The 21660-nt window shown below is 43.8% G+C and overlaps 1 protein-coding gene across 5 annotated transcripts; it reads left to right on the top strand.

The window, feature by feature from the left end:
* Positions 1-2601: 2601 nt before the first annotated feature.
* On the top strand, positions 2602-21660 carry RNF34 (ring finger protein 34). Of its 5 annotated transcripts, XM_047088161.1 has the most exons (7): positions 2605-2692; positions 3052-3188; positions 13629-13847; positions 15635-16042; positions 17531-17656; positions 17938-18139; positions 20236-21660. In XM_047088161.1, the coding sequence occupies exons 3-7, from the start codon at positions 13644-13646 to the stop codon at positions 20424-20426; spliced, it is 1131 nt and encodes a 376-aa protein (XP_046944117.1). In that variant the 5' UTR covers positions 2605-2692; positions 3052-3188; positions 13629-13643; the 3' UTR covers positions 20427-21660. The 5 variants fall into 5 exon arrangements, with proteins under 5 accessions (XP_046944116.1, XP_046944117.1, XP_046944118.1 ...); XM_047088160.1 differs by lacking the exon at positions 3052-3188 and having other exon boundaries at positions 2602-2692; XM_047088162.1 differs by lacking the exons at positions 2605-2692; positions 3052-3188 and adding an exon at positions 6211-6321.

Below are 21660 nucleotides of genomic sequence, written 5' to 3'. Positions count from 1 at the left end.
TTGTTATTATTTAAATGTTTATTCATTTTTGAGAGAGATAGAGAGAGGGCAACAAAGGATCTAAAGCAGGCTCTGCGCTGACAGCAGAGAGCTTGATGCGGGTCAGGGATTCGAGCTCATGAGCTGTGAGATCATGACCTGAGCTGAAGTTGGATGCTAAACCAACTGAGCCACCCATGCACCGCCAACATCTCTATTATTATCAAAGCTTTATTGAGATTTAACTCACATACCATACAATTTACTCATTTAAATAGTAAAATTTAATAGTTTTTAGTGTATTTACTCAGTTGTGCAACTATCACCGCAGTTAATTTTACTTAATTTATTATTTTAAATGTAAACTCTATGCCCTTTGTGGTACTTCAACTCATCACCCAGAGATCAAGAGTCACATCTCCACCAACTGAGCCAGCCAAGTGCCCCCACCACAGTTAACTTTTAAAATATTTTCATTGCCCCAAAAGAAACTGCCCACTAGCTGTCACTCCATTCCTCTCTAACCCCCTCAACCTCTGGCAACTACTACTCTACTTCCTGTCTCTATAAATTTGCCTAATAGGGACATTTCATACCAGTGGAATCAAACAATATGTGACCTTGTGTGACTGCCTTCTTTCACTTAGCATCATTTTTGTTTTTTCAAAGTTCATCCATGTTGTTGCATGTGTCACTACTTCATTCCTATTTTGGCTAAATAATATTCTGCTATATGGATGACATTTTTATTTTTTTTTTAAATTTTTTTTTCAACGTTTATTTATTTTTGGGACAGAGAGAGACAGAGCATGAACGGGGGAGGGGCAGAGAGAGAGGGAGACACAGAATCGGAAACAGGCTCCAGGCTCTGAGCAGTCAGCACAGAGCCCGACGCGGGGCTCGAACTCACGGACCGCGAGATCGTGACCTGGCCGAAGTCGGACGCTTAACCGACTGCGCCACCCAGGCGCCCCAGGGATGACATTTTTAATCCATTCATCAAAATAGTGGACATTTTACATTTGCCCGCTTTTGGGCTCTGATGATTGTACTGCTGTAAACATTCATGTACAAGAGGTGGTGTTTTTTTGTTTGTTTACAGATATATGTTTTTATCTCTCCCGGGTTTATGCATAGGACTGGAATTGCTGGGTCATATGGTAACTCGACGTTTAACATTTTGAGGAACTGCCAGATTGTTTTCCAAAGCAGCTGCACCATTTTACAGTCCCAACAGCAATATACTAAGGCTCCGATTTCTCCACATCCTTACAACACTAATCATCTGTTTGATTTTAGCCATCCTAATGGGTGTGAGGTGGAATCTCATTGTGGTTTTGATTTGCATTTCCCTAATGGCTAATGACATTGAGTATCTTTTCATGTGCTTCTTCGTTAACTTTGAGGCAGGCCTGCCAGATTTCCTTCTTATGAGGGAGAATTATGGCTTTGTACTACCAGTGAGTTTTTATTGAGTTTCTTTGTGCCTAGATCATTAGAAGAATAATACTCTCTTTTCCAGCGAAGCTCGGCTGCTGCTCCAACGTGGTGAACGAAAGGCTTTCTTTGCATTTTTTCCCAAAGAAGAAAACTCGGGACAGAACTGCGTAAGAAGTTAAATGACATTATCTCAGCAGTGCTTGAAGAAAAAGAAGGACGCTAAAATAGAAGCTAAAAAATAAGTATTCTTGCAGCCTGAGGAAGTGGCGTGCCTTTGTGTTAAATCCCACCTGGTGCATATAAGCAAATCTGTTTAAAAGAAATACAACAGTTTTGGTCCTCTTGAGAGGTGAGTGAATTGACATCATCCTGTATTTTTCTTTAAATACGGTGGAGTTCGAGGGGAGAGGAAGTGTGGGAAAACCAACGGAATGTCACCAAGTCGGACTGAAGAAACCGATACTTTATTTTACAACCTCAATTTTCTCTAAAGTCAACTCCAAGGGCTCGTCTGAATTCTCTCATTGTGTTCGGATTTGGTTATTTTGAACGTCGCTCTAAAAGAGCAGCTGGGATTTGAGAACCGTTGGTTCAAGTGTTTTCAATAAAACCTTGCTTTTAAAGCCGCGTCTTTGCGCGGCTTGCCGCTCTGCTCACCAGACCCTCCCGAGACCTAAGGTCATTACCGAGTGTGAGAGGATTCAACGTCCCGGGAGGAAATCCAGAGGTGCTGCTCCGACTGCTATTTAAAAAAAAAAAAAAAAAAGCCTTCAAACCTACTTTCAAATTTACCACGCCCCTTCCTGCCTTCTCAGCCCTGGAGACTTCATCACCGAGCCCCAAAGCTAAATCTCCGCTTACACAGGTTCCTCAGGGGACGCTGACTCCTATTTCAACGACCCAACCAAGAAATCCGCCCCGGCGGGTACCGCCCGCCAACGCCCAGACCCGCCCAGCTCAGCGCCGGGCGGAATGAAGTCTTCCTCCGCCTACCCGGCAGGCCAGAGGCCCCGCCCCGCTCCCGCCACTTCATTGGCTCTGGTGACCGGCCCCCCGAGGACTGGCTCCGGATTGGCCGACTCCGCCGCCGCTCGGCGCTCTTCCTGGGGGCGTGAGGCGGGCGCGACTACGCCCCTGACGTCGGGACGCTAGGTCGCCGCGGGAGGCGCCGTAATCGCCGCCCAGAAGGAAGGAGGGCGGCTGTGCGAGGAGCTGCTATGGTGCTTAGTTCCCCGGCAGAGCCGACCGAGACGCGGCGGTCGCGGCCATGAAGGTGAGAGGCCGGTGGGGCCGGGCAGTTCCTCCTCGCCTCTCCTAACTGGCCGGGACGCCTGAAGTGCCTTCCTTTAGCCTCAGAGGTGAACCCCGCCGGCACCTCGGAGAGCTCCGCTGAGGGGCGTCCCGGGCCGGCGTCCGGGCCCTTCCCGGCCCGGAGCGGAGATCCTGGGCTCTGGGACCTCTCCGGCTCCCACAGCGCCTCCCTGCAGCGAGCCTGAGGAGGGGGGAGAGGCCGGGAGGCCCCCGCGCTCAAGCCTGGTGGGCCCGTCTTTGCTCCTGGCCCTGTCCTCTCCCTCGGGGGCCTGAGGCAGACCCCCTAGTTCCCGCCTCAGCCCTCCATGCTTTTGCCCACAGCGTGCCCTCTCCCGTCCCGAGTCCTTGAACTAACCCAGATGTCGGGAACACGACGGGACCGTCGCAGGATGCGAACTGCAGGACGAAGGGAAAAGGAGTTAGTGTGGGGAGTCGTGAGGCTGGGGCCAGGCTAACAGGTTAGAAACGCCTCGGGGCGCCCTTCCGAGGGATTTCGGGCTTATCTTTGGGGCCGTGACCTAGAGCGCTAGCAAACTGGATGTGTCTGCTTCGCCACTAGGTACGCAGCAAGTAATTTGACAGCTTGAGTTCTTCAAGGTGGGTGTGAGAGCGTGGGAACATCAGTGAGTGAGAAGTTTAAGGAAAAGGGGAAGCGGGGAGACTCTGGCCTACTTTTGGGAGCTGATTTTCTCAACTTGAGCGCCGAGAGTTCTACAGAGCTCTGTGTACGACAGTCAATCCAGGTATTGATTCGTTAGCTGAACTCCGACCAAGTGGGGTAAGGTGATCCTGTTTCAGACCTAGACGATTTCATTAATCCCAGTGAAGAGGTGTGCTCGTTGTGGGTAAGGAAAATAACCGGGAACTGCTGGCTTCAAACAGAACCTTCACAAAAAAAACCTCAAAGATGGACCGTGGGAGATTGATAGGGAGTGTCAGGCGGCTAGAGAAATTTCAGCAAATATTGTGTGTTGGTACGAGGGACACTTGCTGAGTTGAAGTAATTGAAAATGCAGTCCACCTTTGAGGAGTTTGCCAATCTAGAGAGAAAAGACCTTCTCAACCACATTACAAAGCAGAGTATGATGGAAGGTATCAAATCCTAAATGCTCTGGAGCAAGAAAGGATGTTTCTGGCCTCAGGAAATAAGGAAGATTTTTGGAAATAGATAACTTTTTTTTTTTAATGTTTATTTTTGAGAGGGAGAGAGAGAAAGAGTGAGCAGGGGAGGGACAGAGAGAGAGGGAGACACAGAATCCGAAGCAGGCTCCAGGCTCCGAGCTGTCAGCACAGAGCCCAACGAGGGGGCTCAAACTCTCTAACCGCGAGATCATGACCTGAGCCGAAGTCAGATGCTTAACCGGCTGAGCCACCCAGGTGCCCAGAAATAGATAACTTTGCGAACAGTGTGTGAAAGTATGAAGATATTGTAAGACCTTTTTTATTCACATTTTTGTTTTAATTTATTTGATTTGAGAGGCAGAGAGCATGAGCAGGGAAGGGGCAGCGCGAGGGAGAAAGCGAATCCCAAGCAGACTCCTCACTGCCCAAACCCACAAATCATGAGATCATGACCTGAGCTGAAATCAGGAGTTGGATGCCCAACCGACTGAGCCACCCAGGTGTCCCTAACACCTTATTTTTAACTTCCTGGTATAGTTATAAAATATTTTAACTTAGAATGCCTATTAAAATACCTAAAACTAGCTATCTTCCCTGAAAATTATCATCTTGCTCTGTTAAGATTCAGAAACAAAATAGGGGTGTGTGTGTGTGTAGATATTCTCAAAGAATGTCGGTATCTTGAGAAGTATTAAATTTGTGGCCCATCAGTGAACTAGATGTGGAAGGAAAAGAAGTAGGGACAGGTCCAGTATTGAACTTTTTAATCAAGTTCTTTAAAATCAGTTGAAGTGGAAGATACTGCTGAATCGAAATTTTAGAAACAAGGTTTGGTGGCAGGTAAAAATGTAGCAAAGATAGATATTTTTTGAAGCAAAATGGAGACCTAAATAGACACCAGTCTATTTAGACTATCAGAATTTAGGATGTAGAATTTCCTCCTTTGTGGTGTATGGTCTGATTAGTTGATAATTAAAAAGGCAGAATTTCTGCAAATTTTATTTCAGTTGCGGTTTCCATAAGAAATCTTCCCACATTTTAAGGAGCATGTTCTTCTCATGTGGCTCTAAATAGGTTAAAGATTTTTGATAATTATCTCAACTGTTTCTTCTGCTTTGCTTTGTTTCTTCTGGTAGTCCTAAGTTCTACAGGAAACTGTAAAACTTATTTTACATCACTAGTGGTGAGGTTTGAAATATCTTTTCATGTTGTTTAACACAAGGACGTTGAGTTTTAGCAAACAAAATTGTTGGGAGTTGAAAACAACACATATGGTGAGTGAATTCTCTGACGAAACTTTCCTTGGTGGAAGAATTGAATTCCTGCTTGGTCCTAGTTAGCTTCATACAACATCCAAGAAAAGTAATATTCTTCAGTCTGAAACCTGGAGGTAACTGTATAATGTATTTAATTGAGAGTTATGGCAAGCAACTCCTAGGAGATGGCATTATTATTGCTCTTTACCTGTTTTAATCAAAAGCAAATGATAAAGGGGTGCCTGGCTGGTTTAGTTGGTGGAACATGCAACTCTTAGGGTCGTGAGTTCAAGCCCCATGATGGGCATAGAGCTTATTTTAAAAAATGATTTAGACTATGATCGTTAGTTTTCTGCTATTTTCAAATCCATCAACTTTCTCTCTCATTGGCTGTCATTTAGTCTTCATGGAAACCAGCATGGCTTTTTAAATTCTTCATTGTAGTTTGCCTAGTTACTATTATATTTGGTGGAATCATTAAAAGGGATCACATCCTGATGTGGTTTAGAATAGGATTCAAAATTTGCAGCAAACATTTTTTAATTGAGCATTTTGGAATTATTTTACCTCCGCAGGGATTCTAAAAGCACATTAGATCTCTCTTTCTCTTTCTCTTTCTCTTTCTCTCTCTCTCTCTCTCTCTCTCTGTCTCTCAAAGATGGTTGAACCTTGAAGCCATTTGAAAACTCTGGCACTCTGCCAGAAAAAAGGCTGGGCTTTTGGTTTTGCAAAGATACAGCATGTTTCCTCTTGCTTTTGTTGACTGAAATGATTCAGAGTGGGCTTATATTGTGTGAATCTGAGGAATCTGAGAGAGTGCTTATAAAATTGGTGTGTCTCATGGAAATAAATGTCAGAGCACTGGAAACTCAGTCCCACTTGCATGCAAATTGTTTAGATTTGTGGATACACTCCCCTCCTCTGTACTCCTACAGAGGGAAGATACTTTCTAACTCATCCTCTAGGAAGGAACAATATAAGGCAAACACTTTCAGCATTTATGCTATCAGAGAAAGAAGAGAACTTTTATGTAGGTAAGTTTTAGCACAGGAACCAAACGGTACTTTCTGGAACTTTCTCAGATCTGTCTTCCTATGGGGTGGTGGCATTGTGGTCAACTAGACGACAAGCAACTGTTGGTCTGCTGTGCTGGTGACTGGCCTGTTAACAAGACCAATAGGCGACAGAGCTAAAGTCATGCTTTCAAATTGGTGTAAGTAAAGCAAACGTTTAAATTTCTGTTTGTATTATTTCTTAATTAGTTCCAAATTGGGAGTGAAAAAAGTCATTATTGCCCCCCTTCACCCCCAAATCTTGGTGTACTGGCTTTGGAAAAAACACAAAAACTGGCATTGGATACCAGAATAACATGAGATCTAGGTGTCTGGGCCAGTTCAGAGGAGGCTTTAGAATTTGATTTTTTTTTTTTTTTTTACCACGGAGCATGTAAGTTTTTAGTATGATACCTAGTTCTTAGCTAATACAAGCCAGGCAGGCCATGTCCCATGAGTATTCTATTCAGGAGCAATTTTGGCCTAAGGGGGTATGTAGGAAAGGGCTTAGATTATCATGAAAATCATTTATTTTCACTAGTCATTGAGGAGTAGAAAATAAACTGCAAACACAGTTAAATTCCCTGAGTAAGTTTTGTGCCAGGCATAGGTAGATAGTTGTTTTGTTCAGTTAGTCTCCATTTCTGAACTACATTTATGGTCCAGGGAAGAAATGTTGCCATCTTTACAGATTGTTCCTTCCAACCTCTCGGATTCATGTAGTTTAGCCTGTAGAGTCTTGCTCTCAGCCATGGTCCCAAGTAGGATTTAGAATTGTTAGTCACATAAGCCCAGATCATAGCTGTAGTTTTCAGAAATCCAGACTTTGGCTTCACTCACGGAAGGGTAGCTTTTTGTTTTAATAAGCAAAAGATGAATGGCGTAAATATTAAATATTAAATATTGTTTCAATAAGCAAAAGATGAATGGCATAAAAAAGGTGTAAATATCACACCTTTTTGGAATGGGGGCAGAGTAACAACTCAGTGAATTTAATGCAAATTTAAAAGCCAAAGGGCTGTGCCTTGTATGCTGTCTAGGAATTAGGTTTGCTCAGAAAATCTAGGAGGAAGTGGAATAGTTTGGAAAATATGCTTCAGTCTTACTACCGAAAGGTGAACAGAGAATGAATAAAGGAAAAATAAGGGAATGCAGGCTGCTTAAACTGGTGGCAGATCTTAAAGGATAGGGAAGACCGTGGGAAAGAACATGAGCCTGGGTCTCTAAATCTAAAGCTTTTAAAGGGAAGATGCAAAAAGAGGGAAGCTCTTTGGCTGATACCTTATGAGACACGGGAACTGGGCTCCAGGGACATAGAGGCAGAGTCAAGAGCTCAGAGGATCAATTGGCATGTTCCCTCTCCACACCCCCCCCTTCAAGAGCCCACGTTCAGTAAACTTGGGAAAGTGCTCTCTGAAATACTTTCCTAATTGCTTTTATAGATTCTGTCACTCAAAAATTGGGACTGTTACCCCAAGTAGTAACAAAATCTGGACAGATTTGAGAGGGGAAAAATTGGTGCAGGACACTTCAAGCATTATTAGGTGAACATCAAGGTGTCAGTTGTGAGGTAGGAATGCCTGTGCCCTGAGGGGACGTGCAGAAAATATTGAGGAAATTGGGATGTTAAGGGAAAGTGCTGGAAGATGAAGCATACTAAAGGGGGCAAGGAAATGGAGTTCAACAAGCCTGGGGGGGGATCCACCTTCTGGATGGATTCTTCAACTTGCAGGTGAAGGACAAAAATAGTTTGAACAAGGGCTGCTTTTGACCCAGAAATCATTTTCTTTCTCCCAGTGTTGGGGATTTCACACAAGAAAATATGGAGAGGAGTACTTTGGGAAATAAAAAGTTGGGGCCAAAAAGCAAAGAGTAAATAAAATGACGGAATAAATTAAAAATGAAAGAAGGCACCAAATTTCAACAAAAGTTCCAGGCCAATATGTGGAAAGGAACTAATATAACAATTAGATAAAATTGTTAAAAACTCAGCCGATCCTTTGTGAAGGGACTAGGGGAGACCATAGAGGGAGAGGAAACAGGGGAGGGAGGCATGTCCTACTCCTGCAGGGAAAAATTATCCACAGATTATGAGGAGCATTTGGCTGAGGTCTTGGTCCTGGAACTGGAGAGGTACAGGCTTTGGAAGTAACCACAGCCTCTTTTCGTCAGCACTCTGCTGAGAGCGGTTTTCCAGCTGAAACCCTGTAGACAGGAAACAGAAATGGCCTAAACTGAGCAGGTGTTAACCTTGTAACCTTTGCTGTAATTTGAATCAAGTGGGGAACTTAAAAAAATTCTGGTGGGGGGGGGTGGGGGCTGGCTGGCTGGCTCAGGGGAGCATGTGACTCTTAGTTTCCGGGTTGTGAGTTCAAGCCGTAAGTTGGGGGTAGAAATTACTTAAAAAAAAAATAATAAATCTTTAAAAAAATTCTGATGCGTCAGGCTATACCCAGACCAGTTAAGAATCTTGGGCTGGGACCCAGGCATCGGTATTTTTTTAAGGTTCCCCTGTTGAGTCCAACCACTGTTTTCAGGACCATGTCATAGGCCTGTGCAGTTTCCTAGCAGGAGACCAAGGCAGCAGCCCCCTGGAACAGAACTAAAAATCCCCGCTCCCAAGAAGTTGGGGAGATCGAATCACTGAAGAGAGATCATCTGCACTTCAGCACTGGGGTGCCAGAAAACGTGGGGTTTAAGGGGGAAATGGAAGTTAATTTTTAAAAATACGCTGGATGGGAAAGAAAGGTCCTTCAAGTAAAATTAGTGCCTGGGGCTTCCACGATTGCAAATCTCTGAACTTTGAAGAAGGCTGGAGTATTGCAAATGCTATTGTCAGAAGATAATAGTCTAAGTAGGTAGGGTCACCCTGAAGTGTGAGTATTATTGGGAAATTTTGTCTAAGTTCTCAGTGCTGATGAGGCTGAGACCTAGTTCTTTTTGGTGTTTCTTCTTTCCCTCTCCTATGGTCTGTGGCTGAATTATACTAAATATTAGGTTGTAGCAACATATTTTTGCCTGGGACAACACTTTGGGGGTTGGCTTGAGCTTTTTTATTTTGTAGTGTGATGACCAAAAGAAGATAGGAGTGTTCTTTTCATTCTTTTCCCTTCTGGGGAATGAAGAGGAAATTCCCTCCCCTTTATAGAAATGAGGAGGAGAAAGTTGTTACTCCCAATATTGATATACGTATAGGGATTCTACCTGTTTTCCCAAAATAAATCCTTCTATTCATAAGAGCTGTGAATATTTGCAGCCTAGAATTGTGATGATTCTACTCATTTATATGGTTTGAAAGTGTGTATCCTTCCTTAACTCTTGTAAAACTGCTTTCTGGTAGAAGGAACAAAATGTGACAGTGCTGCTTTTTATTGAGCTCACATCTGAGATTTCGTGCCTGCTAGGTTAGAGTCCTTCTTACCTTTAATACTTTCTCAAAAAGATGCAATTGGATCTTTCTGGGTAGCATGCAAAATGTAATATTACATTGCCTTTAAAGAGGTAATATGAAGAAACCTTCTACACGGTTATTTTCTTCTCAGTCGTGGTGGAGTAGATGTTGTGCAAGGAGGGAGTCATGTCCACAAGGAACTTGCAGTTGTTTGCGGAGGCACATCACCAGGAATCAGAAGGGTTATGGATAAAAGCCAACACAGCTGTTTAACTATTGTAGCTAGGTCAGCAGGAAGCAGAAGCTTACTGAGAACTTTATTTCTTTAAACTCCTGGAATGAAGAAGAGTTTATCCCAGTGGTGCTTTCTGCAATTGAGGTATTTCCTTCCCAAAAATGTTACGTGCAAATTATATTTATCCCCCCAATGGTAAACTTGAAAACCATTATTTTATGTATTTTTAATTTCATTATAATTAACACAGTATTATATTAGTTTCAGGCATACTGCAAATTGAATTTTTAAAAACATTTTCAGTTTTTAGAACTCGTGTGTGTGTGTGTGTGTGTGTGTGTGTGTGTGTGTGTGTGTGTGTTCTAAGTAATCTCTGTGCCCAGTGTAGGGCTCAAACTCACAACCTGGAGATCAAGAGTCCTATCCTCTTCCAAGTGAGTTAGCCAGGCACCCCAAGAGCTCGTTGTTTAAAGCACTGAGGATAAATCTTTTGCTAAAAGAATGCTTCATTTAAAATGTGTTTTTACAATTTTATTGATATTGACCTGCAATGTTACATTAGGTTCAGGTTTGTAGCACGGTAACTAGATGGACTTGTCACCTCTATACACTGTGCTGTGCTCCCCACAGAAAAGAACACTCACTTTCAGTGAACTTAATAAATTCGGATTTTCATTTTTTTTTTCATTTTTTTTTAACGTTTATTTATTTTTGAGACAGAGAGAGACACAGCATGAACGGGGGAGGGGCAGAGAGAGAGGGAGACACAGAATTGGAAGCAGGCTCCAGGCTCTGAGCCGTCAGCCCAGAGCCCGACGCGGGGCTCGAACTCACGGACCGCGTGATCGTGACCTAAGCTGAAGTCGGAGGCTTAACCAACTGAGCCACCCAGGCGCCCCTGGATTTTCATATTTTTATGTTTAAACATACTGTGGCTCTCAAGCCTGAGGTATATATTTGTTTAAAGGTATGAACTATTAATTATAATTTAACCTGACTTTTATTTATTTTTTTTTAACATTTATTTATTTATGAGACAGAGAGACAGAGCATGAATGGGGGAGGGTCAGAGAGAGAGGGAGACACAGAATCCGAAACAGGCTCTAGGCTCTAGGCTCTGAGCTGTCGGCACAGAGCTGTCGGGGCTCGAACTCACGGACCTCAAGATCATGACCTGAGCTGAAGTCGGATGCTTAACTGACTGAGCCACCCAGGCGCCCCATTAACCTGACTTTTAAAGGCATCACTGTTTCTCTAGAATTATAGGGTGTGAAGCCATATAATACTCAAGTCAGTGACCCTGCTACTTGAGACTGTTTGAACCCTGTATTGTGGTTTCCTATTGCTTTACCTTCTCCTTTCCCTATATTTAATGTAGCATTACTTGTGGGAAGTAGCAAGAATAGCATGATCCTTCTGTAGCATTCTAAATAGCCTTTTGAGGTTGTTTAGAAAAAACATTTTTAAGAGCTTGTTGGACAAATAACAAATGTTTGATAGAGTTAGATAATAAAATATGGAACTATGTGGCCATTTTAACTAATCAGATCTCATCCACCTGGACTTCCATTACCTATCACATTATCTAGAGTCTAGAATATGCTTAAGAATTAGGACAAGGGGCACAAAGTTCATTGGTTCCAAACACTACAGCTTTTATACTTTTGTTTGGGAAAGTACCTTGAGCCCTCACTGAAAATATATTTTCATATATACTTCTGACATGCTTGGCTGTCAGCTTTGTGAGTCTGCAGTAATAAAGGGGGTTGCTGGAGGTGAGTATAATGTTAGCAGTGGTGCCTCTCAGAAAGGGAAGAGACTAGAGAAAAACCCAAAAGGCAATACGTTAATATCAGGACATTCAATGGAGTGACAAATAATCCTTACACCCTGGAAGGTCATGATGGTTATCCAGTCATCAGAAATTGTGTTTAGTATTTTCCGTTTGAAAAGATAGGATCACTGCTTTTATAAAAATATGTTTTTTTACAAATTTATTATTTTTTTTATTTTTAACGTTTATTTATTTTTGAGACAGAGAGAGACACAGCATGAACGGGGGAGGGGCAGAGAGAGAGGGAGACACAGAATCGGAAGCCAGCTCCAGGCCGTGAGCCATCAGCCCAGAGCCCGACGCGGGGCTCGAACTCATGGACCGTGAGATCGTGACCTGAGCTGAAGTCGGACGCTTAACCGACTGAGCCACCCAGGCACCCCATAAAAATATATTTTTAGTGTCAAAGCAATGTATTCTTTTTAAAGAGTTTGGAAAGTAGAGAAAAACTGGAGAAAATAAATGTATACAAATTACATTAAAAACCAGAGCTTCAGTTGGCATTTTGATGTTTTTCCCAGTCATTTAAAAAAAATTAAAAAATTTTATATGCCATAGTTTATTAGGCATGGCTGTGAGTGAGAACAGAAGTTTAATGAAATTAAGTAATTTGAATTTATATATTTAAAAAAATGTTTATGTTTGAGAGAAAGCATGCATGCAAGTGGGGGAGGGACAGAGAGGGGGACAGAGGATCTGAAGTGAGCTCTGCGCTGACAGCAGAGAGCCCAGTGTGGGGCTCAAACTCGCAAACTGCAGGGTCATGACCTGAGCCGAAGTTGGACGTTTAGCCGTTCTGCTGTGCTATCTAGTGCAGTGGTCACCAGTTGAAGGTTGCCAGATGGAAGACAGGATGCTCAGTTAAGTTTGAATTTCAGATAAGCAACAAGCAGTTATTTTGGTGTAAGCATATCCCACGTGTCACACAGCCTGTACTTCTGTTCAGTCATTCATGTGTGTGCATGCACGTGTATCTGTTTCAGTGTGTGTGGAGTTTTTTGGGTTTTTTTTTTTTTTTTTTTACAAAATTGGGTATATGTTGTATCTTTTCCTTTTGTTTAATGATGTGTCATGATTTTACCCATTGCCAAGTATTCTTTGAAAACACCAAAAAATGATTTCTTTCCAAAGAGCTTAAATTTGTGATGCTTAAAAGAATAATCTTTCAAAACCACAGTGAGATCTTGCCTCCCACTTACTAGAATTGCTATTATCAAAAAGACAAGAAATATGTGTTGGAGAGCATGTGAAGGAAAGGAAACCTTAGTACACTGTTGGCGGGAATGTAAATTAGTGCAGCCATTATGGAAAACAGTGTGGAGAGTCCTTGAAAAATTAGAAATACCATAATCCAGCTATTCCACTTCTGGGTATTGATTTGGAGAATATGAAAACACTAATTCAAAAAGATCTGTGCAACCCCTATGTTCACTGCAGCATTATCACAATAACCAACATAGGAAAACACCTAAGTGTCCATTGGTGAATGATGGATATTATGTGGTTAATGCATACAATGGAATACTACTCAGCTGTAAAAAAGAAGGAAATCTTCCCATTTGTAACAACACAGTTGGACCTTGAGGGAATTATGCTAAGGGAAATAAGTCAGGCAGAGAAAGACAAATACTGTATGATTCTACTTACATGTGGAATTTAAAAAACAAAACAAATGGACACACTCACAGATACACAGAGAACAGACTGCTGGTTACTGGCGGCGGGGGTGAGGGGGGGAGGGTGGTAAGAGGATGGGCGAAATGGGTGAAGCAGCTCAGTTGTATGGTGATGGATGGTAACCGGACTTGTGATTGCTTTCTAGTGCATCCAGGTATTAAATTGTGTACATCCAAAATTCATTATATACCAATTTTGCCTCAATTAAAAGAATAATCTCGAAGTTACTCAGGGCAAATGAGCCTCTCCAGAATGGCATTCCCAGAAGTTCCTAGAGAGCCCAGGTTCCACTCAGCTTTCAACTGTGGTCTCTACTTGTGTCCCTTTCCAGGCGGGTGCCACGTCTATGTGGGCTTCATGCTGTGGGCTGCTGAATGAAGTCATGGGAACTGGAGCTGTCCGGGGCCAGCAGTCAGGATTTGCAGGAGGCACCGGTCCATTCAGATTTGCACCAAACTCTGATTTTTCCACTTACCCACCAGCACCTACGGAAGGGCCTAATATAGTTTGCAAAGCCTGTGGACTTTCATTTTCAGTCTTTAGAAAGAAGGTGAGTTGGATGAAATGTTATCTATAGAAACATCACAATTCTTGATTGTATGTTATTTTGAATACTAGTGAATCTTTTTGTGAAAAATAAGAAAACTTTTTAAGTTTTTACTATTACCTTATGTAAAGCATTCCCACCTTTAAAAAAAATTTTTTTTTTAATTTATTTTGAGAGAGAGCATGAGATGGGGAGGGGCAGAGAAGAGGGAGAGAGAGAATGCCAAGCAGGCTCCATGCTGTCAGTGCAGAGCCTGGTGTGAGGCTCGAACTCACAACCATGAGATTATGATCTGAGCCAAAACCAAGAGTCAGACGCTTAACTGACTGAGCCACCCAGGCACCCTAAAAATATAAAAATTTCTTATTAACCTGAGGGGTGCCTGGGTAACTCGGTTGAGCCTCTGACTCAGTTTCAGCTCAGGTCATGATCCCAGGGTCGTGGGATCGAGCCTTGTGTTGGGCTCTGTGCTGAGGATGGAGCCTGCTTAAGATGCTCCTTCTCTCTCTCTCTCTCTCTCTCTCTCTCTGCCCCTCTCCCCTACTCTCAGGAGTGTGCTCTCGCTCTCTCTTTAAAAAAAGTGCTCAGGGGCGCCTGGGTGGCTCAGTCGGTTGAGCGTCTGACTTCTGCTCACGTCACGATCGCGCAGTTTGTGAGTTCAAGCCCCACGTCGGGCTTTGTGCTGACAGAGCTCAGAGCCTGGAGCCTGCTTCAGATTCTGTGTCTTCTGGCCCTCCCCTGCTCATGCTCTGTCTCTCTCTGTCTCAAAAATAAATAAAACATAAAAAAAAATTTTTTTTTTTAAAGTGCTCAGTTGAATGGACTGTATTACTGCTCAAGTGTCCTGACAAGGTATTGCTCTCACGTCTCAGGCATCTTCTGAGCTCTGTAAACTTTATTCCTCCTGATGATGCTTATGTTCTGGAGCAAGGGATTTCATTAGTCTGCAGTTTTGTTCAGAGGTGATTTACTGTAACTGACCTCGTGTTCCAAAAAATGTATCCCTATCCACATTCTTCACTCAAGTGAAGAAATAAGTGTAAGGTAACTACTGTGTGGAGGTTCAACATGAAACAGTTGGGCTACAACACTTATTTTCTCTAGGACGGAAAGTCCTTTTTTCTGAGCACCATCATATTATGAGGCCATCTCAGTCTTTGATCGTCAGTTCAGTCCTCTGAAACACTTCGGGAACAAGGTGTTAGCTGATGGGAACAGTGCAGCAAGTAGAAAGGGTCACATCTTCATGTCATCCCTAAGCTTTGCTTGTGCAGTGGCTTTGAGTGTGATTAGGCCTCGGCAGGGTACAGGTGACTAGAATAGTGAGATCCTCTGCTTGGAACAACCTTGAGAGATCATTTGTCTTTCTCTTTCCCTTTCCCTGTGTTGGGTCCCCTGCCCACCTGGTCTTTAAATGGGGAATTTCACATAGGAAAAGAGCAGGAAGAGTTTGTGGTGGTGCTTTCTGCTCCACGTGGTTCGAGTCAGCTCTGTTCTGCTAATTACATGTTTGCACCAAGGGGTGGAAAGGTTTTAATTCGTTAACACAAAAGTATGTGTTTTTCTTAAAGGGCTGTTTTTGAACTTCTGTGAATCCAAACTGCCTGAGCAGGGAGTGTTTCGATTTTCATGGCCTCGGAACACGGAAGTGGCTATGAGAGTAGCCAGGTGCCATGGGAGACTCTAGAAGAACTAAAATTGAATTTTATAGAAGGCGGGAAGAAAACTAGTGCTTTCCCAGGGGCCTGTAGGTGGCTGTCATTGACTGCTTCTTGTCTCTGTTTCTCCAGCATGTGTGCTGTGACTGCAAGAAGGATTTTTGCTCCGTCTGTTCAGTCCTACAAGACAATCTCCGTAGATGTTCCACTTGTCACTTACTACAAGAGACGGCCTTTCAGCGCCCACAGTTAATGCGACTAAAAGTCAAGGATCTCCGGCAGTATCTCATTCTTCGAAACATCCCCATTGACACCTGTCGAGAGAAGGAAGACTTGGTAGATCTCGTTCTCTGCCACCGCGGGCTGGGCTCTGAGGATGACTTGGACACGAGCAGTCTGAATTCCTCACAGTCCCAGACTTCTAGCTTTTTCACACATTCATTTTTTTCAAACTACACAGCCCCTTCTGCTACCGTGTCTTCGTTTCAGGGAGAGCTTATGGGTGGAGACCGGACCTTGGCATCTGGAGCGCTGGCACAGGTACGAGGCTGGGATCCCCCCAAGGGCCTGGTGTGTCTGCCCGGCCGTATGTGGTGGGGGTCTTTACGGCTTCATGAGCCCCTGCGGGAGCAGAGATTGCACACACCTCTGACTCCTGTGCACGCGGGCTCTCCTGGGGGGCACAGAGCCTCGGTGGCAGGGAGCCCCAGAGTCAGCTGTCTGAAGCTCAGCAGTCTCTTGACTCTAGTTGCTTCAGTTTCCCAAGACGTGAAATGCTGTTAAACTAATGACTGAAAAGTAGTGCATAAATGTTTGTAGGCTCATTTGTCAGGGACCACGTACACGATACAGTAAGTTAACCTAATGCCCCGTTGCCTTGCGACAGTAAAATTGCTCTAATTCTAATTTAGATAATGGGAAAAAGCCATCTGAATTAGTCAAAGGATGTGATTATTTACTAATTTCAGAGAAATGCCATCATAGAATATTGTCCCAGTGGGGTCCTTGGGCATTCTGCTTGAATAACCTGCAAGGGCTTGTAATTAATATTCAGTTTGTACGTATGAATGACTCCAAAATACTGAATGGATTGTTTTCAACACTTCTCTCCACATTTAATTTTCTTCTCTGAAGAAAGCAGTTAAAAGCAGAGGGAAATCGGGCCTACCTACCTCTAAATAGTCATAAAGTAGAGAAGTCCAAGCTAGGAATTTTATTTTCCAAATGAGAGCTGGCATAATAATGATGCAAACATACGACACCTCTGACTTTTGTGCCATTTTTGGTTATAGGACCCCACTTGGGAGGTGTGGGTCTTTGGGTGCTGTGACATGGTGCGTGTGAACCAGTGAGTGGGGTGGAATGTTTGAAGCTGGGAACTGACCTAGAGTATTGTAGAGCTATGGCCAAAATCAAGTCTGAAGAGAAAGATAGGAAAGATGGCACGTAACCCATGCTGAAGGTCTCTGTGCTCTTCCTGAAGAAGAGTACCTCTGATTGTGGAGGCATTTCTGAAAACTAGAACCAGCAACAGCCATCGGTGAGGAAGTCTAAAAACCATTCTTTGGAGTCAAAATGTCTAAGTTTGATGTAGTGGGATTGAAGTCTTTCAAATCAATTGGCCCTGCCGCTTGGGCTGGACCTGGAACTTTAGTTTGTCTCTGTGTCTCAGACCAGCCTTGGCAGGTCCTTTGAGAACAGTGCGGTGCAGTTACATATACTTATGGCTTTGGCATTTCATGACAGGACCTTTCTCAGGGAGTTAATACTCTGGTGAGGTTTTACAAATTCACACACACAAAGGAATATGGGTTTTGAGATAACTTTATGGAAGGTAAGTTGTTTATGAAGTTATGTAGGGCCCAACTCTTTGGAGCCCAAGGTCACTGTGGAGTATGCCAGGTGTTGGGGTCATTCTCGGGGAGGATCTGTGGGAAAGGTTTTCTCCAGTGATAAATATTGACAAACAGGGTGGATGCCGTTAGGATAATAGGGTTCCTAACCTGATGAGATCGATTATGTGTGTAGGTACAAAGTGAAATAGCTTCAGCAAACACAGAAGAAGAAGAAGAAGAAGATGATGATGATGATGAAGATGACGAAGATGATGAGGATGATGAGGATGATGATGATGAAGAAAACTTGGAGGAGCGGGTGAGAGCTCCCGTCAAATTTGGTTTCCTTGACAGGGGAACCTGGCAGGCAGGTAGAGTGCCCATGCGGCCATGTGCCACATTAGCCCAGGATGTTTCTTCTGGTTTGAATGTAGCATCATCTAGAAGACACTTCAAGAACTGACGCGACGTCTGGGAAGAACACCAGGGCCGGGGGTGGGGGGGCAGTGGGGCTGCGGGGTGAGGGGCGCGTGCAGTCGCCTGGCTGTGGGAGGTCTGTGCTTGCAGGAATGGAGCTCAGGAAGCCCTCTGTGATTGCAGATGCCCGGCCTCTCCAAGAAGCGAGTGAGAGCTTCGCTCTCTGACCTGTCGAGCCTTGACGAGGTGGAAGGGATGAGCGTGCGGCAGCTGAAGGAGATCCTGGCTCGGAATTTTGTCAACTATTCTGGCTGTTGTGAGAAATGGGAGCTGGTAGAGAAAGTAAACCGGTTATACAAAGAGAATGAAGAAAACCAAAAGTCATGTAGGTTTCTTTTTTTCTTTTTTGCCTCTCTGGTAGCCTTCTTTTGGCTTTTAAAAACTGGCTGTTTCTGCCACAGTGAAGGCACGTTTTTGGCGAAAACTACCCTTTTATTGAGCGAATTAGATGTAGGAACCTGTTTGTTGATCTGTTAAGTAGTAAGTTTATTATGTGATGTTGGCTCTGAGATCACTAATGGCAGGTGAGTTAGGGAATCGTTTGTCAGTCTCGTTTTCTTCGCCATAATTTGTGAGAAGTCTGATGAAATTTGTTGTCTCTCTAAAAATGCGTGTTTTCTCACTGACCCCTCTGGCAGGCCAGTACTTCGGTTAGCTCGGTAGCTTTTAAATCCTAACTGGGAAAAAGAACTTCTCTACAGCCAAGATGTTAAGTAGTTCTTAGCATCAAGCATCAGGTTTCTGTGTAAGTTGTGAAAAGCTGAGGTTAAGAATTCTTCAACTATTGACTGATGAAGCGTGGAGCAGAAATTCTCAGCCAGTAACAGGGCCAAGCCATGGAGCGTTTATAGGCAAGAGAAAAGATTTTAGTGGTGTTTAGACCGGCAAATACTATTTCTATCTAAACAGCCCTCCCATCACTAACTTTTCCATCTTGAGTTTTTTGTCTTTAAATCTGCTTATAATACAGCAATTATTGATAAACAGGTTTATGCCCAGAATACACAGTAAGTGTTATGGCATCCCTATTGCTAAGGTGATGCCACAGTGGCAGATACACAGATCTTAATCCTCAGAGCCTCCAGAGGTCCCAGGCCTTGGCTGGGAAATGGAATCCTCGCAGTGAGGGGAGAAGCCCGTTTACTTAGCAAGTGTAAGTGCCAGCTGCGTACGGTGAACAGTGGTCATGCGTAGCCATCCTCACCCCTACCCCCCCAGGAGTTTATGGTAGAGGAAGCCGTGACGTGCACGTTTGCCAAAGTGCCTTTTTCAGTTGATTCACTGCTTACCCTTTCCCTGGCCCAATCTCCAGGTTTGTGGAATACTCATTTTGTTTTGAGCACAGCTGGAATCTTCCCTAGTTTGACTGGCTGAAGCCACTTAGGTTGAGACTCACCCCGACAGTCTTACCTAATACCCTTGACAGACCCTGGCTCCTCTGCTTTATGCTCAGAACTTGTAAGAGTTGGAAAGAAACTTCCATGTAGGAGAGGGGACCAAAGCCTAGACTCTGATTGATTCAGTAGCCCTCTAGTGTCTTCTCCATTGGCTCATCCATTGTCTCATCCCATGCATCCTTTGTCCCCAGCCCCTGGTTTACAAGAATCTCCTGATTGTGGCATTGTTATTTCTCTTAAATCCAGAGACTACTGGCCCTTGAAGGTTGAATTCCTCTTCTTTTCTAACTGTATTCGTGATATATTGATCCCCTCTACAAGCTGTAGAAAGGGAAGCCTCAGTGTCCATAGCTCCATGGACAAATCTCAGGCTGAGGTGCACTTTTTAAAATTCATTCAGCACTTTTCTTAACCCAGGTTGGATTTTCTCAGAACCCAACCTGGGCCACACAGCAAGGATGGCTTATCCATTTCAAGTTAGAGAGACTCCAAATGTACCTGGGTGGCCAGGAATACAGTTGGTTTTTGAGGTACTTCTAAACTTTCCCCCAAGTACAGGCTGCTTGATGTACTTCATAACTTTTCTATCAGTGTGGAAATAAAGGTCCTACTGAGATGAAGCTCTGGACACTGACTTTTCCCAAGGCCACACAGTTGGGTTGGAAATTCCAGTCGTGCTCTCTGAGGCCCATTAGTAGGACAACATTGGGTCTCCTCATTTTCACTTACAGAAGTAATTTATCCTTATCGCAAACACTTGGAGTTACATACAGATTAAAAAACAGAAATCAGTAGGTAACATTTGTTGGGCATTTCATACCTGGCCTTAAGCATTTCTCACTTATTCTCCACAATACGAGGTACAGACATTATTATCACTGCCATTTCCAGCAGAGGGAACTGAGGGTGCAGAGAAGTTACAACCCTGGGCTCATTCGACGGCCGCTGCGGTCACCCCAGATGCCTGCTGAGCGCCCGTCGGGCAGCGCGGTGCCTGCAGCCCCAGCTGTCTGTTGCCTTTCAGATGGTGAGCGGCTGCAGCTGCAGGATGAGGAAGATGACAGCCTGTGCCGTATCTGCATGGACGCCGTCATCGACTGTGTCCTGCTCGAGTGTGGGCACATGGTCACCTGCACCAAGTGCGGCAAGCGCATGAGCGAGTGTCCCATCTGCCGGCAGTACGTGGTGCGCGCCGTGCATGTGTTCAAGTCCTGAAGCCCAGGTTCTTCCCGACAGGACGCTCGCCCCAAGCTTGATCCCAGACATTTCAATGCACAGAAGGGACTGGAAACTTACTGTTCAGAGGCTGAGACTATTTTTAAAGATTATTTTCACTACTAACTGGGGACAGAAAGATTCGATCCTAAGTTGTGGCAACATTGGTCCATGCCATGCACCTATCAGCCTGTGGACAAGCCGTTTCCCAGGTTTTGCTGGGTTTCATCCCATGTCCATGATCACTAATTGCTGACGAAGTCAGACTGCTTACAGCGTCAGCTACTGCTCCCTTTGGAGAACACTTATCCTGTTCTCTTATTTCTCCTTCATCCTATTTTTAACTTAAACTACTCAGATGTTTGAAACTTCTGTTCTTTGGATGAGATCACTGTCCACAAGTGGCCAACACGGCACACGCTGAGCAGTGGCCTCTCTAATGTTCACTTTATTAGTCATGTATATTTTAAATGCTACTATTTGATGAATGTAAGTTTCCACATTGTTGCTATTTCTGCGTTTAAACGTAATTGGGAACAAAGGACATTCTATAGTCAACTGCCAGGGCCTTAGACTCAGTATGTCCATTTCTGTTCAGGTACAGCTTTTTAGAGTAAGGGCTGCCTCTAGCTTCGTTCATTAGAGAAGTGTGTGTGTTAAAATCTTTATTCACGTGTAATCAGTTTACACTGTTTTGTATAGTGAAAGTGTATTTTCAGTGCTACTGCTAGCTAATTTGAACTTTAGGAATAAAATTAGATTTTAAAAAATGCTTTTGCTTACATTGTCCTAGCCAGTTTCTAATTCACTTGGGTACAGCATGAATGGGTGTCTGCGCCTGGTGTAGTACCTTTCTTCACATGGGGACAGGAGCACCTTCAAAGCCTTGCAGTGATCTACCTTTGCTGCTGACTCCCCAGTAAGGTTAACTACAGATTTGCTGTTGACTATGACCAGGTATTGTGCCGAGTGCTTTCTAGTGTTCTCTAGCATTCTGAAATAGATGTTGCCTTGCTTTGCAAATGGAGAAACTGAGAAGTTAAAGAACTTGTCTAAGATCTTAAAAAGTAGCCAGGACGCCTGGCTGGCTCAGTTAGAAGAGCATGGGACTCTAGATCTTGGGGTCATGAGTTCAAGCTCCATGTTGGGAGTAGAGCTTACTTAAAAAGTGGGTGAATTATTTGGGATGTGAATGTCTCTTAATAGAGCTGTTACCAAAAAAGTGATAATAAAA

This window comes from Lynx rufus, unplaced genomic scaffold, assembly GCF_022079265.1.
Source record: "Lynx rufus isolate CCGP_SWC_20201006 ecotype Redwood Valley unplaced genomic scaffold, mLynRuf1.p SCAF_24, whole genome shotgun sequence".
Classification (NCBI taxonomy): Eukaryota; Metazoa; Chordata; class Mammalia; order Carnivora; family Felidae; genus Lynx; species Lynx rufus.
The sequence above is the reverse complement of the archived record's forward strand: the minus strand, read 5'-3'. Positions and strand labels throughout refer to the sequence as shown.

Bases quoted from the DNA above. Each gene is read 5' to 3' on its own strand.
- RNF34 (XM_047088159.1), top strand. From the start codon at position 10,703: ATGTTTAAACATACTGTGGCTCTCAAGCCTGAGGTATATATTTGTTTA. The intron at 10,754-13,628 runs GTATGAACTATT...GTCCCTTTCCAG, and splicing joins AGGTATATATTTGTTTAAAG to GCGGGTGCCACGTCTATGTG. The intron at 16,043-17,530 runs GTACGAGGCTGG...TTATGTGTGTAG, and splicing joins CATCTGGAGCGCTGGCACAG to GTACAAAGTGAAATAGCTTC.